General features: G+C 38.9%; 1 protein-coding gene across 1 annotated transcript in view; it reads right to left on the bottom strand.

Annotated features, from left to right (window-relative positions):
* The window catches only part of wdr11.L (WD repeat domain 11 L homeolog), a 52,819-nt gene that overhangs the window by 22,684 nt on the left and 10,858 nt on the right, over nucleotides 1–19,277 (bottom strand). The window contains exons 8-16 of the mRNA XM_018225134.2: nucleotides 15,454–15,652; nucleotides 14,583–14,683; nucleotides 13,850–14,029; nucleotides 11,329–11,413; nucleotides 8,670–8,776; nucleotides 6,717–6,792; nucleotides 6,315–6,423; nucleotides 4,312–4,436; nucleotides 2,421–2,568 (exon numbers count right to left, since the gene is read on the bottom strand). Coding sequence (XP_018080623.1) covers nucleotides 2,421–2,568; nucleotides 4,312–4,436; nucleotides 6,315–6,423; nucleotides 6,717–6,792; nucleotides 8,670–8,776; nucleotides 11,329–11,413; nucleotides 13,850–14,029; nucleotides 14,583–14,683; nucleotides 15,454–15,652 — 1,130 coding nt within the window. The remainder of the gene's footprint in view (nucleotides 1–2,420; nucleotides 2,569–4,311; nucleotides 4,437–6,314; nucleotides 6,424–6,716; nucleotides 6,793–8,669; nucleotides 8,777–11,328; nucleotides 11,414–13,849; nucleotides 14,030–14,582; nucleotides 14,684–15,453; nucleotides 15,653–19,277) is intronic.

A 19,277-nucleotide genomic window follows, 5' to 3' on the forward strand; every position in this document is an offset into this window, starting at 1 on the left:
CACTCCAGTCTTTATAGATTACATTTTTGGCTAACTAACTATATTGAAAGCTTATCTATTTACCCAGTTTTTATACTGAACAATTCCTTTAAAAGCTGCATGTTCAGTAGTGCTGATCAGCTCAGTAGTGTTGGTGCAGGCTGCAAATGAATAAATCTTCTAAACCAACCAATTGTGTCTGGAAAACAGCAGAAAGCCTAGTGGAAGCATATTTCACGAGGAGGTATTATTATGTCTGGGCGCAGCTCTGGGGAACCGTTCTTCTGAGTTATGCGAGGGGACAATAATGCTTGTTGTGTCTCAATGCGGATTAGCAGGCCTGGTATGTGTCGGTTGCCCAATTACTGTATTTAGAATTGATGGCTGAAAGAGGTCCCCAGGTATATACAGCTGATCGATAGACTTTTGTTTGTCAGCGTACCAGGGAATAACCAATACACAGGAGTGATAAATGGCAACCTGTTATTCAGGCGGCTTGCTTATTTACATCGATTAATTGTGCTCCCGGCTAATGACTTTAATAGGCTGACGTTTCTCACCTTAACAGCGCAGAGACTGAGCACCTCCTTCTGTTAATAAATATTTACTCGGGCAGCGGTGGGAACCATAAGTTCTAAACAAATCTGCCACTCCCCCTCATTCTCTGTTATACTCCCCAGCTCCAACACAAATAATACCCAGACAGAGCATGAAGCAAACATAAGGGGCTGCATTTAGCGCCACGTTCTTCTGACAAGTACATTATAGTTAGTACAGGTATGGGTATATTATAGAATTTAATTAAAAGTAGGGAGGGGTGTGTGTATGGATGCTGGGTTTTCATTTGGAGGGGTTGAACTTGATGGACTTTGTCTTTTTTCAACCCAATTTAACTAACTATAGTGGAACAAAATAACCTGACCAAACAGAAATTCACCTTGACTCCTATAGAGCAATGATGTAGAATATCTAGAATATGATCTAGAACGGGCATTTTTTCCAGTTACCAGCACTGCTTCAATTTTTCCGACAGTTTTTTAGTTTCTATCCCTGAAGACATATACCAGGTACTGAAATAGCTGGAGGGTAGCAGTCTGCCAATCCACCTGCAATGGGCATTTGGGGTTCTCCAGCTGCTGTTTCTAAACTTCAGCTCCCAAGCTCTTACTGACCAATTGAAACACAATGCTTGATCCTGCTTCTTAATAACACATGGGCTAAATATTGAGAGTGAGTGATGACACTTGAGCTATAGGTCGAGGGCCCGAAAATGGGTCTCCGTATAGATTTGTTGTCAGTAATACAGTACAGGTATAGGATCCGTTATCTATAAACCAGTTATCCAGAAAGCTCTGAATTACGGGAAGGACGTCTCCCATAAGACTCCATTTTATCCAAATAATCTTAGTTTTAAAACCTATTTTCTTTTTCTCTGTAATAATAAAACAGTACCTTGTACTAGGTCCAAACTAAGATCCTTATTGGAATCAAAACCAGCCTATTAGGTTTAATTAATGTTTACATGATTTTCTAATAGACTTAGTATGAAGATAAAAATTACAGAAAGATCAGTTATCCAGAAAACCCCAGGTCCCAAGCATTCTGGATAACAGGTCCCATACTTGTAATACAATACAGTGAAATCAAGAGCTTTAATATATAAGGGTCAGGATATCCCAATAGCATTCAGTGTGGGTGGTGTTGTTTAAAACCTCTGAGGGGTCACAGGTTTAATGGCCTGGCACAGGCTATTAAGCAGCAGTTTGTACCAGCTGCTGCAGAACTACATTTAAAAGCCAGAAAGACTTGAATCAGCTGCAGGCTGATAGGGCATCAGGAGAATTCAACCGTAAAGTAAAAAAAAACCCCTATATTTATTCTACAGAATGTTTTACCATACCTGAGTAAACAGCTCTAGAAGCTCTCTGTTTGTTCAGGATATCAGCTGCCATATTAGCATATTAGCTTGGTGTGACATCACTTCCTGCCTGAGTCTCTCCCTGCTCACTTATAGCTCTGGGCTCATTTTACAGCAGGGAGGAGTAAACTGAGCATGCTCAAGCCCTAGCCCTGGAGGTTTAAGCTGAAAACAGGAAGTCTGATACAGACGCTCATTTGTACATAATAGAAGGAAAGAAATGCTGTTTCTTCTGACAGAGGACTCAGATCAGCATTACTTTGAGGATTTACTGGTGTATTTAAATAGAACGTTCTGATAAAGCTTACTTAGTTTTAGCCTTTCCTTCTCATTTAAGCTAGTTTTACCCTGCTAACCAGAAGAGTAAGAATACAATTCCCATGAGAACATCCACTGCATAAAATGTGTTCTAGCCACATATTCATTTGCCTTTAATCCTTTTATGACTTCATTATTATCTTGTTTTGTGTAACAGGGTCTATAGGATGCAGTGCACTGGCACAAACAATACAGATTGACTCACATCTGGGGGGATCCTGGCACTGTCTTTCACAGAGTTGCCCTCCACGGTGAGGTGATAAACCTGGCCATCTGTATCTGTGAACACAAAGTGCTCCCGTGCAGAGATATTCTGGCTCATCTCTGACTTGCTCTCGGCTTCCTGTAAGAGACTAACACACCGGGTTATTACTGATGCATTCAGCTTGCTGGCCTGGGAGATGCCAACACATGTTACTTTGCATTTCCTCTTAACGATTTCCTGCCAAAGAAGCCAATTAGCGAAGATCGGATGCGCAAACGGTGGTGATAAAGAGTGGAATTTAATCTGCAATTCTTCATCATCAGACCTTTAAGTTCCACCATTTTATACAGTACGGCAATCCCTAACCTCATTACAGTACTGACTTAAAGGAAAACTATACCCCCCGAACAATGTAGGTCTCAATAAAAAGATATTGCATAAAATGGCTCATTTGTAAAACCCTGCTTCATGTAAATAAACCATTTTCATAACAATATACTTTTTCCGTAGTATGTGCTAGAGTCCTGCAGCGGGTCGGGTACCTGCGGGTTACCCACAAAAACTTCCGGTACCCTGCGGGTAGAAGTTCCGGGTGTATATAGACGCTGATCGGCCCGCGGGTCTTCTCAATATCGCTTTTTACTCCTTTTTTCTGATCACGCCTACTTCTGATGATGTCACTTCCAGTTTACAATGACAGCACTTCCTGTTTTACTCCTTTTTTTCTGATCACGGCTTCTTCCAATGATGTCACTTCCGGTTTACAATGACAGTATGTGCCATTGGGTAATCATATATAGAAAACTGCCATTTTAAAAAATACGGGCCGCCCCTGTTGCTTAAGTATTCATTTTGGGGGTATAGTTTTCCTTTTTTTTTTTTTAAAAAAAAAAAGGCCCTTATTACATCAACCAGTTATTCTATTTAACAGGAAACTACAAAAAACGCTTAAAGGAACATTAACACACATTAACATTAAAAAAATGAAAGCATTTTAAAGTAAGTAAAATATAATGTTCTGTTGCCCTGCACTGGTACAGCTGATGTGGTTGCTTCTGAAACGCTAGTATCTAGTATAGTTTGAATGGTGCTTGAATGGCTGCCCCCATGGCTACACAGCAGCTTGTTTATATAAGCTATAGTAGTACTTATCTGTTATCTACTGTGTATCCTGTGCTTGAATGGCTGCCCCATGGCTACACAGCAGCTTGTTTATATAAACTATAGTAGTGCTTATCTGTTATCTACTGTGTATCCTGTGCTTGAATGGCTGCCCCCATAGCTACACAGCAGCTTGTTTATATAAACTATAGTAGTACTTATCTGTTATACACTGTGTATCCTGTGCTTGAATGGCTGCCCTCATGGCTACACAACAGCTTGTTTATAGGAACTATAGTTGTGTTTCTGAAGCAAACACACCAGTTTTACCTCTGGGGGACAACAGTGCATTATATTTTCATCACTTTAAAACACTAATATTTGATGTTACTATTCCTTTAAGCCTGCATGAAACCTATGGTACAAGCATGCCTGTATCATACACATAAATAAGTATGTAACAATATATGCTATACTGCTTTCAGTCAGTCGGGGGAAGAGTTTTATCTTTATGTCCTTGCTGAGAGGCTGCTATAATAATAAGAAGTGATAGAAAGAGACGAGTGCCAAACAAATTCCCTCTAGTCCTCTGCAAATCAGCATTTATCTCACCATCTGTCATAATAAGGAAAACTATAATTTTTTATGCTTAGAGTTACAAAAAGGCCCATTAAAAAGGACCAACAGAAGGAATTCTGCAAGAGAAAAAAAACCTTAATTTTTGGCAATTATCCTTCTTTTGCATAAACATCCCTGACTCGTGTAGGTACGAAGCTACCAGGCTCCTCACCTTATGACCGAAGAGTCTGCGCTGTTTAATTCTGTGTCTGAAGAGACAGTCTGACGTGCCATCGCCTCTCGGGCTGCCATCTGCTTCTTTCTGAGGCTCTTCAGGTTGTGGGATGGGGACCACTCCTGGGAGACAAGAAATATAAGCTGCTAACTCACTGGCCAATTAGAGCGAAGCCAATACATATGCCAACAGCAGGCACCCAGCCAAATTAAAGCAAACAATTTATAGAAGAACTTACCTTGAACATATCAAAGTTAAAAGTAATAGTGTCGCCATTTAAAAAAAGTGTCACCTTTTCCCTGAAAACAATGCGTGATTTATTGTGTGGAGCAATGTGGTTCTATCAAAAACAGTGCGATCCCACACTCCGCCCCTACTCCCAAAATGTTATGCTGAATAAGAGGGGCAATTATGCGAGGGCAGTATTGCATTAAATGAGAAAACCTTCCTCTTATGACATGTAGAAACATGTATATATATATATATATATATATATATATATATATATATATATATACTGTATATATATATATACTGTATATATATATATACTGTATATATATATATATATATATATATATATATATATATATATATATATATATATATATATATGGCATTGTATTGGAGATGGCTAGTAAGCTCAGGTAAGTGACAACAGGACAGAGCATGTGGTGCTAATCAACAGAAAGAAAGATGGGGAGATACTGGGGGGCCAACTTAAGGGGTATAAACCTATAACAAATTGAGTAATGTTTTCTAGACCTATTTACTGATGAGGTTTACATCTCCTTTAAATAAATGTTTATTGGTGTGTGTGTGTGTGTACACATACACACAGTATATACAGGTATGGGTCTTTTATCCAGAATGCGCGAGACCTGGAGTTTTCAGGATAATGGATCTTTCTGTAATTGTAATTAAAAATGTGGATTATTTGGAAAAAATCTGTGTTCTGAATTACGGAAAGGTTGTCTCCCATAGACTCTATTATAATCAAACCAAATTTTTAAAAATGATTCCCTTTTTCTGTGTAATAATAAAACAGTAGCTCGTACTTGATCGAAACTAAGATATAATTAATCCTAATTGGAAGCAAAACCAGCCTACTTAATTTTATTTATTGTTTATATGATTTTCTAGTAGTCTTAAGGTGTGAAGATCCAAATTACGGAAAGACCCATTATCCGGAAAGCCCCAGGTCCCGAGCATTCTGGATAATAGGTCCCATGCCTATATATATATATATATATATATATATATATATATATATATATATATATATATATATATATATATATATATATATATATATATATATATATATATATATATATATATATATATATATACACATACACACTGTATATTGCTTTTAAAGGAGAGGGAAAAGTTAAAACTAAGTAAGCCTTATCAGAAAGGTCCACCTAAATATACCAGTAAACCCTCAGTCCTGAGTCAAAAGAAAAACCACATTTCTTTCCTTCTATTGAGTACACATGGGCTTCTGTATCAGACTTCCTGTTTTCATCTTAAACCTTCAGAGCTAGGGCTTGAGCATGCTCAGTTTGCTCCTCTCTCCATCTCCCTGCTGTAATCTGAGTCCAGAGCCATGAGTGAGCAGAGAGAGACTCAGGCAGGAAGTGATGTCACACCAACCTAATATGGCAGCTGCTATCCTAAACAAACAAATAGCTTCTAGAGCTTTTTACTCAGGTATGGTAAAACATTCTACAGAATAAACATAGCATTCTTTCTTGCACTATTACAGCTAATCTATTGGCAATAAAATGCCTCCGTAGCTTTCCTTCTCCTTTAAGACCAAACTATATTTATACTACCCATGTTGGATATGCCCTTGATGAATTAAGACTGGTGCAGGATTGTTGCACCATCACAGATTTATTATAAATAGAGAACATTCTGTCAGCCAATCAGGAAGCAAGGTCAGAGCTGCAGGCAAGATAGTATATACTTTCGGGGGAATTATTTTGCCTTACCAAGGCTGTCACTGAAGGAAAGCTTTTAGACATCTCCCGAAGCAGAGTACACGTTCGAATGTCCCATAATTCCAATGGCTTGTCTTTAAACACCACGGCCAAGTACTGCCTGTAAAAAAATCAAGGGCAGATGGTTAATGGGCACCCGGGAACAGAACATTCTTGCGCACAAATTTTGGCCGAAAGTTGATTTGTATCATACGGGATATCTTGAAGGAGGAAAGGATGCACCGTAAGCATTTTAATTTTTAGTAAGAGTATTTCACTATTAAATCACAAAAGAAGTTGGGATAAAATTATAAAGGAGAGGAGCCGTTGGCTTGGGGGGGGGGGGTTGTGAGTTCATATGTTTAAATTGCTTTCTTGTAATCATTTCCCTTCCCTGCGGTATCTGGCACTTACTTTAAATGAGACACTTTAATCATCTCCATGGGTTGTTCATCAATACCGCGCTCTCCTCGAAACGCTATACTCCTCCCTGCAGAGAAGAGAATGTACTGCAAACTTCATTCTGTCTCAGTGAAGTGCAAGCTCATTAACCCCACTGCTGGCACACTAACCAGACGGACGGACGCAGCCTGCCCCAGCACTGGCTAATTAAATGAACGTGTAAGTGTTATAATGGCATGATTAAAGTATAGCAAACTCTGCGGGACATTTTTATTCTCTATCACCTCTTATTATCAATGTTGGCGCTGCCATGTTGTACTCTAAATACCCAGTAGTATATACCAGCATGTTCCAATTGGGCACAAGCTTAGAGAAGACTCTGACAACTATCCAGCTTCTACAAGGGAAGGGTATGAGGAATATCTTTTCATGCAAAGCTAGACCAGTCCCTATAGGACAGAGCAATGCATTTATAGATTATGGAGCCAAAGTGTATACACAACACACCATTCATATTAAGGGAAATAAGTGTGTCTGGGTGTATCAAGTAGGGATGCACTGAATCCAGGATTTGGTTCAGGATTCGGCCAAGATTCTGCCTTTTTCAGCAGGATTCGGATTCGGCCGAATCCTTCTGCCCAGACGAACCGAATCCTAATTTGCATATGCAAATTAGGCCAGGGTGGGAAATCGTGTGACTTTTTGTCACAAAACAAGGAAGTAAAAAATTATCTTCCCTTACCACCTCTAATTTGCATATGCAAATTAGGATTCGGTTTGGTATACGGCCGAATCTTTCACGAAGGATTCGGCCGAATCCAAAATAGTGGATTTGGTGCATCCCTAGTATCAAGTGCATCTGCTAATGGGGTCACTTCCCTTAAAATTAACATTTAGCCCTGGACCATGGAATAATAGAGGTATTCCCCACAACTGCATATTTTTTTTTTCTTGGTAGATATATATGTATTGCTAAGTAATGGAATTGCTAACTATAGTCTCAATAAAGGATAGTATCCCAGGGACAGGTTTCATATACTCCTTTGGGAATACCAATAAGAACTATTCTCTCGCTAATAAACTCCCATAAGCTAGAAGGACCCCTATACTATATCTCTTTCTTTTTCTTACTTCTTTCATTTCCTCCTACTCTTCTATCATCTCTCTCTATTTAAGGGTCTGGCATTCGGATTTGATGAATCCGAGCTATTTAATACAAATACCATTGTACAATGTTGCGCTAAACGGACGAATGTATTAAATGTAAACCCTTACTTTCTTCCTGTTTTTTTCTTGTTAAATATAAAACATTTTTAATAAACTTGAATTCGAGAAAAAAAATTAACATTTAGTATAATGTTGACAATGACAATTTGCATTTTTTGAATGTATTTTTTTCATTTCAGCAGCTAGAGTCTCATTTACCATATCAACCCGGCAGTGGTTTGAATGACAGACTGGAAGATGAATAGCAGCGGGCATGAACAGAAAGAAATGAAATAGAATGTAGGGATGCACCAAATCCAGGATTCGGTTTGGGATTCTACCTTTTTCAGCAGGATTCAGGCGATTCCTTCTGCCTGGCCGAACTGAATCCTAATTTGCATATGTTAATTAGGGGTGGGAAGAAAAACCACAAGACTTTTCATCACAAAACAAGGCAGTAAAAAAATTGTTCCTGCTTTTTCCTTTCCTTCTCCTAATCTGCATATGCAAATTAGGATTTGGATTCATTTTGGTATTCGGTCGATTCTTTCACAAAGGACTCAGGGATTCGGCCGAATGCCAAAACATGGATTCGGTGTATCCCTTATAGAAAGTAACCATACCTATAAAGCTGTAGCCTCACAGACAACAGTGTTTATGAAATGAAAAATCCGTATAATGTAAAGGAAGCTTTGCTATGTGGCTGACTAGGGAACGTCTTTGTAAAACAGTAATATAACTCAAAAGGAAGAAGCCCACCTGTAAGAAGATCCACCAGTTGGAGTTCATTTCTGACCAGCCCAAGGTTGTTTGGGGTGGAGGTTGCGAAGGACAGGAAGCTTGTGAGACTGCTCCACTCAATGCCTCTGTAGAAGGGAGCACAGTTTGACAGATTAATGCAAGTAACATAATGGCAGGAGCTGCAGTTTGTTCATGACCTTGCTGTACATGTACATTACATTATTGTTAATTAAAACATTAAGAGAGAGTGAGGGTGGGGTATACTCTTCTGTACAGACTTCCTATGTTATGGATTTGGCTCTGCCAATCATTTTCTACACAAAGTCTCTTCCTCTATAATAGGGATGAACCAAAACCACTTTTTTGGGATTTGGCCGAGTCTTCGAATCCTTAGTGAAAGATTCTGCCGAATACCGAACAAATCCTATTATGCATATTAAAATTAGGGGAGAAAAGGTGGGGAAATTATTATTACTACCTTGTTTTGTGATGAAAATCACGTGATTTCCCTTCCTACTCCTAATTTACTTATGTAAATTAGGAGTGGGAAGGGAAATCACATGACTTTTCATCACAAAACAAGGTAGTAATAATAATTCGGATTCGGTTCGGCCAGGCACAAGGATTCGGCCGAATCCGAATCCTGCTGAAAAAGCCAAATACCGAACCGAATCCTGGATTTGGTGCATCCCTACTATAATGTGTTAGGGGAGGTTTATTCCACCTCTAAATTATTCTTGCACCCAACAATACCTCCCAGGGGCGATCCTGGCCCCTCCGCCGCCTTAGGCAACAGCAGTTTCTGCCGCCCCCCCATTACCCCGTGCGCTTACCTTTTTGCGCCTGAGGGGGTCCAGAGGGGTCCACGAGGGTGGCAGAGAGGGCCAGTACGCTAGCGCAGAGAGCCTAACTGCGAATTTCTGGTCTGAAAACTTGAAATTCGGCTATTAAACTACCAGGAGCGGCATTTTTGTTAATCTTAAAAGGGTTGTTCACTTTTAAATTAACTGTCAGTATGATGTAGAGAGTGATATTCTGAGACAATTTGCAATTGGTTTTCATTTTTTAGCATTTGTGGTTTTTGAGTTATTTAGCTTTTTATTCAGCAGCTCTCCAGTTTGCAATTTCAGCAGTCTGGTTGCTAGCGTGTAAATTACGGTAGCAACATGCACTGACTTAAATAAGAGACTGGAATATGAATAGGAGAGGCCTGAATAGAAAGATGAGTAATAAAAAGTAGCAATAACAATACATTTGTAGCCTTACAGAGCACTTGTTTTTTTAGATGGGGTCAGTAACCCCCATTTGAAAGATGGAAAGCGTCAGAAGAGAGCAGTGACAGGCTCAAAACGTTGCTGTGATTGTTGCCCTGCTAATGAAAATAAAGGCGTTTTAATGAAAGTGTGGAGTGCTGCCCATTTTAGATTTCTACAAGTAATTCCAAGTGTGGGAGGATATTGGAGGAGGTGCACCCAACTCGTTAAGAGTAGAGAAAGATGTGTGCTACCGAAATTTGTTTGGAAGAAAGCAAATAATTCAAAAACTATAAAAAAGAATAATGACAGGGCAATTGCTTATTCTATAATATACTACAAGATTACTTAAAGCTGAACGACCCCTTTAAGCACGATGTATGGATTTAGCTTATTCAGATACTCCTGAACCAGTTGGCAGTATATTGGTCAGAGTATGGGGCCAATACCTGTACAATGACTCCCAAATCAATATCTGGTCAGGGGTTGGTCAGATAATAAGAGTGTCATGGCAGGACAATCCCATCAGACAAAAGCAACATTCTAATGAAATAGCTGGCACTGGGGGCCCAAATTTAGCCCAGCACCTGGTTGGCCAAGCCAGGGTGACATCCACTCATTTGGCATCCTATAACTCTGGAAGGTTTCGATATTTACTGCTTATAATCCAACCTTCCTTTAGAAAAGAGCCAAGTCAGTCACTGAAATCTAAAATAAAAGAAGGGCGCGCTTCCCTAGTGTAATTTCCTTTTATAATCTAATTTTATTAAAAACGTAGGTAGGGATGCACCGAATCCACTATTTTGAATTCGGCCGAAGCCTTAATCCTTTGTGAAAGATTCGGCCGAATACTGAACCAAATCCTAATTTGCATATTCAAATTAGGGATGGGAAGGGGGAAACATTTTTTACTACCTTGTTTTGTGACAAAAAGTCGCGTGACCCTCCCTGCCCCTAATTTGCATATGCAAATTAGGGTTCGGCTGGGCAGAAGGATTCGGCCAAATCCAATTCCTGGTGAAAAAGGCCGGATCCTGCTGAATCCTGGATTCTGTGCATCCCTAATTGTAAGAACATCAGCTCATTGGTAGGAATAAATGTAGACTGCTGTGTTTTTTTTAATTTAATTTTAGCTAAATCCTAGCGCCCCCTAATCATTGAATAAATCAGTCACTGGCTCAGGTCTCTGATCGTTATTTATGTTTTAAAGGTGCACTGCACAGTTCAGTATTACTTTGTAAGGGGGGCCAGACTTCAAGCTCTTATATGAAAACCTCAAAGCAACTCAGATCACAGAGACACTTACTTTATTCATCAAAACCAGAGGCGGTAGTATCAGGAGAAGACACAGTCACCTTTTGATTATTAATGAGAGCGTTTATAGGCACACTCTCTGGTTAAAGCCTGGCTAAGGACATACTCACCTGACCTCACAAGAATGGATGTTTAACTCTTTGTGTAGAAGTCCACAGGTCAGGTTGTAGACTAAAATAGAGCCAGTGCTGGTGCCTGTAATGTAGGAAATGAGGATCAGTTTCTTTTCTGGCTCCGGTACTGCAGAGCAAACTCTGGGCTAAGGTCTCGGAGAAGTAATAAATCACTACAGGGGCACGCAGTATAATCCATGAATGGAGATAAATATCTACATGTGCAGCAAAATTGATACTTCTAAGGACTAAGGTGGAGCAAGATGAATGCAGCAAGAAACTACCTATTTGATTAAGTATCTGATGCAAGGTCACAGCCAACAGAAGTTTAATTGTTTTCATGTATCTGTATTATTTTTCCACTTTATCATTTACATCAGGAGTGCCCATTCTTTACTAGGTCTACTTTTTAGTAATGTTGTCCCATTATGATCTACATCCATAAAAGCATTGTTATTATCATTCTGTTCCTTGGAAAATATTACTTAAATATTATATTGATCTATGAGAGAATGTATTTTGTTATATTTAGCAAACAACTATTTGTTATGTAACCTTAAAGTAATAAATATCTGAATAAAAAGCATTAAATAGGAGGGTGATTTAGATAAGCTGTTTGTTGGCAGTGTCTTGAGATCTACTGATCACCAGCTTAAAGGGATACTGTCATGGGAAAAAAATTTTTTTCAAAATGAATCAGTTAATAGTGCTGCTCCAGCAGAATTCTGCACTGAAATCCATTTCTCAAAAGAGCAAACAGATTTTTTTATATTCAATTTTGAAATCTGACATGGGGTAGACATTTTGTCAATTTCCCAGCTGCCCCTGGTCATGTGACTTGTGCCTGCACTTTAGGAGAGAAATGCTTTCTGGCAGGCTGCTGTTTTTCCTTCTCAATGTAACTGAATGTGTCTCAGTGGGACATGGGTTTTTACTATTGAGTGCTGTTCTTAGATCTACCAGGCAGCTGTTATCTTGTGTTAGGGAGCTATCTGGTTACCTTCCCATTGTTCTGTTGTTAGGCTGCTGGGGGGGGGGAAGGGAGGGGGTGATATCACTCCAACTTGCAGTACAGCAGTAAAGAGTGATTGAAGTTTATCAGAGCACAAGTCACATGACTTGGGGCAGCTGGGAAATTGACAATATGTCTAACCCCATGTCAGATTTCAAAATTGAATATAAAAAAATCTGTTTACTCTTTTAAGAAATGGATTTCGGTGCATAATTCTGCTGGAGCAGCACTATTAACTGATTCATTTTGAAATATTTTTTTTTTCTCATGACAGTATCCCTTTAAGATCTGCTGGTAGATCCAGATCTACCATTTGGGCACCCCTAATTTAAATGGATTATGATAAATGGGAACTATCGTGAAAATGAACATTTAATAGAAGCTTCATCATACTGAAATAAGTAACTTTCTAAATGCAATAAATTAAAAATTCTGTACCGTCTCTGAAATAATCAAGTTTATCGTCACTATTCCTGTTTCTCTTCATTCTCTCTTCATGCAGGAGTTGGATGACAGATAATCAGTTAGATCCAATATATCTTATAGGGGGCTCATTTTGCCTAAAAGATGTATTAGAGCTCACTCTATTAAAACCACCAGACATTCTGTCTCTCTACATGCAGAATTTGTGCAGTTATTTTGTTAGATTTTGTTTGTACTGGAATCAGTTATTTGAGTGAGCTCTAATACATCTGCTAGGAAAGGAAGCCCCGCCTATCAGATATATTGGCTCTGTCAATTAATATCTGACACCCAACTGCTGCATGAAGACAGAATGAGGAGAAACAGATGCTGAGAGAGGGATAATGAATATAAAATTGATTATTTCAGAAACGGCACAGAATTTTTAAATGATTGTATTTAGAAAGTGTCTTATTTCAATATGATGAAGCTTATATTAAATTTTCATTTTCGCGATAGTTCCCCTTTAAATATTATTATCCTTTAATTTATATGGCACTGACATAATCTGTAACACTTTTCAGATATTATTAGGGATGCACCGAATCAACTATTTTGGATTCGGCCGAACCCCCAAATCCTTCTCTAAAGATTCGACCAAATACCGAACCGAATCCTAATTTGCATATGCAAATTGGGGGTGGGAAGGGAAAAACATTTTTTACTTCCTTGTTTTATGACAAAAAGTCACGAGATTTCCTTTCCCGCCCCTAATTTGCATATGCAAATTAGGATTCGGTTTGGCCGGGCAGAAGTATTCGGCCGAATGCTGCTGAAAAATGCAGAATCCTGGCCGAATCCAGAACCGAATCCTGGATTCGGTGCATCCCTAGATATTATGCACCGTTTACATCAGCCTCAGTGGAGCTTACAGGCAGTGTGTGTTTTACCACTGAGGAAAAGTACATGAGGCCCTTGAAATGTTCGGTTACTTTGCCTGCACTCTGCAATAAGCATTTTGGAGGTATTTTTACACCAATGAAGAGGCACGTGTGCGTCCTTTCTTTGAGCTTACAGGTAAAGGAGGGAAATGGAGGAACATACCAACAGCCATCAGGGGTTTGTACTGTTTAATGTTCTTGGTGGTGAGCGGGGGGCACATTCTCACTACAAACGGTGGTTGTGGAAGCCCAGAGATGAGGCCTGTCAGTAAAAACTTGAGGTGCACTTCTTGGAGTGGGCCCCCAGAGTTCAGAGCGTCTCCAGCAAGCATGCTCTGACCAGCTACAGGAAGACAAAAGGGAAAGTATAATGGATTGTATACAATAATCAAGGCAATCAGTGCAATGCTATGTGCTATGTTCATTCCTGGGGTTTAGCCTAGATTTTAGGTCACCTATTTTATTCAGCGATTTATGTCACAATACAAATGGAGTTGAGCAGCCACCTGGGAAAGGTGCTTTCTGTAGCTCAACTTTGCAAGTGGTGTGAAGTTTTCATTTGACGTTACTTTGGGGAATAAGAGTTACAAGCTGAAGAAGATAATTGGAGCTCTCTGATCACATTGATATATAGTGTGCCAAGTCATGGTGTTTCCAAAGAGATCCATTAAGTAAATTAGAGTTCCTGTAGATTTGGCATTGTACATATTAGTACTGCAATAGGAACAGGTTTGGATCCCAATGATAGGAATGAGGAGTTCATAGCTAAGATAAAACATTATTCACTCCTGATTAGAGGAGCTGGTCTGCTGGTAGTAGCACTGCTGTCTGTTTATGTGTTAAATATCAGCGGCAGTCACAAACTGGATTATTCTGGAAAATTTGCTGGACCTTACCTATCATGCTGTCCAATGAAAGATCAGGTAGCTTTTTCTGCAAGGGTCCGACTGGCTTCCCACAAAATGAGAGGGGAGCATATAAAGCACCCAAGCTGGGACTGCAAAAGAAGAATGGCCATTGGCATAAATTACTAATAACACAGCCGTAATTTAAATCTTTTTCCAAGGACTTGGCGTGTGAAAGAACTAAAGCCTAGTAAAGACTATTGTGTAAAGACTTCCAAAGACCAATCTTCCAGGCAGGTTTGTCAAATCATAAGCAACAAGGATACAGCCTTACGTGTGTCAGATCACTTAATCATAGGCTTTTTGATTAAGTATCTGATTGATATGAAACGGGTTATTTTAGAAAAGTAGAACAGAGATTTCAGAAAAGAAAAAAAAAAAGAATTAAAGTGATACTGACAAAAAAAATTCTTTTCAAAATATCAATCTAAATTAAAAGTTACATATAGGTCACGTTTGATCATTTTTTTGCTGATAGCTCTGCTTTTATAAGAATTTCCTAAACCTGACTCTTTTGCCAACCTGACTGTCCCATCTCAGTCTGTCAGTTAGCGTTTCTAATGCTAAATGACTACTGCTGCATAAATAGGAACTTTAACTCAAAAGTTGTCTATTTCATTCAACTGCGCATGTGTTTGCTTGAGAAATTTGAAGACAGAAGACGGAAGAGGATCGCTCCGTGGGGCTCACTGGTATAACCCTGGGTCGGTGCAGTTTTCTGCTGATAGGAGCACCGGCAGGGGTTTCAGGTAAGTAACTACAATCATTTGGGGGTGCCTAACATTTGGCACCCCCAAGTGCTGCAAGCCTTTCCTTCTCCTTTAAACGAGGTGAAGTAAAGCTGAGAAGGGACAGGATTTACCTTATGCTGCTCATTCTTTTGCCGGCCACACTGGACTTCAATTCCCAAATCATGATACGGCCATCGCTGATGATCAAAGCAGCTACGTTCTCATTGATGGGGCAGCATGATATGCTATAAGGGCGAACGGTTTTTGTCACTCGAATAGCATCACACTGGCAGCGCAGGTCATACGTCATTTCAGGCACCAGGTCAGAATCTGAAAACCCAAAAAAAAGAGAGAATGGCATGTATGCTTTTAATTATACACTATACTATAGAAAACGCTATCATCCCCAAATGTGCATCGAGAAACTGCCTAAACAAGCAAAAGAAATAACCCAGCTGTAGCAAATTGACTTCAAAACCAGCTCCCATTTAAACCACAATTGATGTTTCCATAATAGAGTAAGGTTAGGGATGGGCAAGTAGGACATGTCTTGCATTTATCTTCTTTAAATAGACAGTTAAATATAGAGGCAGAGCTTGTTGTTTGCACAGAGCATTACACCGCCGCTTATTTCCATTTATACAGGAGAATGAAGATAAAATGGGGGCAGCTGATGGCAGATAAGGCTGAATTAAGATAAATGCCAGGCTATGTACAAAATAAAGTATTCATGTAAATCATACACTAAAGAGAACTGTATGTGGGGGCTGCTTAAAGGGGTTGTTCACCTTTGAGTTAACTTTTAGTATGATGTAGAGAGTGATATTCTGAGATAATTTGTAATTGGTTTTCATTTTTTATCATTAGGAATTATTTGGCTTTTTATTCAGCAGCTCTCCAGTTCGTTACCAGTTCAGCAATCTTATTGCTAGGATCTTAAATTAGCCTAGCAACCATGCATTGATTTGAATAAGAGACTGGGTTATGAATAGGAGAGACTGAATAGAAAACGGAATAATAAAAAGTAGCACTAACCATACATTTTAACCTTACAGAGCACTTGTTTTTTAGATGGAGTCAGTGACCCGCTTCTGAAAGCTGGAAAGATTCAGAAGAAGGCGGCAAATAATTAAAAAACTATAAGAAATAAATAATGAAGGCCAATTGAAATTGCTTAGAATTGGACATTCTATAACATACTAAAAGTTAACTTAAAGGTGAACAGCTCCTTTAAAATGAAGTTCCTACAGCACCCGAGCATTTATAAGTTTACTTAAATACATTTTGACTATAAATGGGATTATCAAAAAAAATTATAGGGGTCATTTTCAGTGTCCCTGTCAAAAGTATAGGGGTAGTGAGGGGCTCATTCTCAATGCACTGGCAGCAGGGCCATATCAGTGTTTAGCACATCTTGCTGGATTAAAAGTAAGGCAGCAGGGGCGTGAGGTAGGGTGCAACACAGTTCTGTAATTACCCAATGCCTCACGGAGACAAGGCTCTGTAGTGTGCTGCACCTCCCAGTACACATTTACTTCAGCACCTGAATGATGGACAGTTAGGGGGAAGGGAAGCCTTCATGACTTCCCATGCTTGCATCTCATGAATACATGGGTAAAGCGCCCAATAGACGCAAAGATTTTTCTTGCCGAACAACCGATTTTACCGAAGTCCGACCAATCCTTCAAAATTATCGAGCGGGATACGAACGATTGAACATCTTACGATTTTTCGGCCGACATCTGCCAGGAAATTGATCGGCCAGGTTAAAAAATCTTTATCAGTCCCAGTGCAATCTATCTATGTTTGCAGGGCCAAGCAGGCAGCTCCCCTTTGTTTTCCTGGCAAATTGGTCTTTTTAGTTGATAGACAATTCGTACGATCGTGCGATCGTTTTGAGATAATCGTGGTCTCACGATGATGATCGGATCTTTTAAAAATCTTTACATCTATGGCCAGCTTTAGACCCACGCTTCTGCTTCTGTAGAGATCTTCAACCAATCAGAAAAGTGCAGAGCAGGGTGCAAGTGTGCAAGAAACTAGGCAGTTTTCACCAGATTTATGCACAAACATTTCATCTTCTCCCTTTTTACTGGCTGTTGCAATAAATAGAATTAGTGCTTTTTATATTAAACATAACTGTTAATAAATATTTTATAGTACATTATACATATAATGATTTAACTGTAGTTTACTTTCCAAGAGAATTAGATTAATGGCATGCTGGTAGTTTTCTCTGCTGGCGAGAAAAGTTGTTCCTGTGTCTGTCAGTGCAAACATATACAGGTATGGGACCTGTTATCCAGAATGATAGAGGCCTGGGGTTTTTCAGATCTTCAGTAATTTGGATCTTCATACTTTGTGTGTACTAGAAGATCATGTAAACATTAAATAAACCCAATAGGCTGGTTTTGCTTCCAATAAGGATTAATTATATTTAGTTGGGATCAAATACAAGCTACTGTTTTATTACAAAAAAAATAATTTTTAAAAATTTGGATTATTTGGATAAAATGGAGTCTATGGGATATGACCTTTCCATAATGTGGAGTTTACAGGATAACGGATCCTATACCTGTGGTGTGGAAGGGAGCAGATCAGCTTATATACACTAGCAGAGAAAACCTTCAGAAAAGCCTTCAGGATACATAGAATCTGGTGTTTTTGGATAAGGTCTAACACTGAATCCTCCACAAAAGAATCCTAATTTGCATCCAGAAATTTTACAAAAAAGGTCCCTTCTGTTGATCAGGGGTCATATGGTTTTCAAGGTTCAATTCGGTTTGGTCAGGCATTCATAATTTATCCAAATCTTTCCAAAATAAAGGCTCAGATTGAATCCTGAACTGAATTTGGGTTCTGATAAATCTCTATTTAGTATATAGCTCGGTGTCAGTGTCTCTTTAAGTGAATTGAAGATAAAGTTAAGATTTTAAAAAGAATTTGATAGTAGAATTGAGTGCTTTCCTTACAATTTGCTAGTGTCTGCTAAATCTAGCTGCTTATTTATGTGTCTAAGAACATGCGAAAACCTTTATTTAAATGTTAGTATGATTTAAACAGAGATATTATGAAACAATCTGCAATATAATTCTGCCTTCCTCCAACTTTTTAAAAAATGTAAAATGTTTTTTTTGGTTGTCGGGATCACCGACCCTATCAACTAGAAAGGCTGGATTTTTATTGGTCTAATAATTATCATTAATCTTCCTACTCAGCTTCTAGTAAGTACATTTCCACATTAAAACACAAAAGCATCATTTAAAATGTATCCATTAAGCTTCCACCTTGCATGTAGTGCAAGTTTGTTCCCACATCTAATTAAAAAGAAACCTTATCTTCTAAATTCGACATGTTTAACTTGCTGACTATGGAGAATAATGAAGCATTTGCCACCAAGGCATATGATCTGCCAGCTCCTATATACGAATGTAAATAAAGAGAGAAGAATGGTTCTATGCACACTGAAAGCTATATTCTAAACCCTTAAGATGGGAAATAAATGGAAAGTTAACTATAATATTAATCAGTTACATTTCCCTTTATTAATGAACTCTCTCATCAGCAGGAGCCTGGAAGAATCTACAAATATAGGGCTCCTGGGGAACTTTTTCTGGAACGGAGCCTCAGAGCCTGCCGCTCATCCACGGGAGACACAAACTTTTCATTAATTCTCGACAGCAAGGCTTGAGCCAGTGGTGTCCCATGCTGATGTCTGACATCCCGACAGATGTTACAAGGCACTAAATTAATGCGAATGCCCTTTCTGCTGCTGTGAATTTACACCGCTGTTTGGATTTCCGATTTTAGTTGCCATAGTAATAAAACAAGCGCTAAAGTGCTGCTATTAGGGCAGGTAATTAAACTTCAAATCAAAGAGGCCATTGTGCCTGAGAATGAAATAATGTTCGGGGCTAACACTTGTTTTCACCTAGTGTGCTGAGTGTTCTATATT

Source organism: Xenopus laevis, chromosome 7L (assembly GCF_017654675.1).
Source record: "Xenopus laevis strain J_2021 chromosome 7L, Xenopus_laevis_v10.1, whole genome shotgun sequence".
In the NCBI taxonomy this organism is placed as follows: Eukaryota; Metazoa; Chordata; class Amphibia; order Anura; family Pipidae; genus Xenopus; species Xenopus laevis.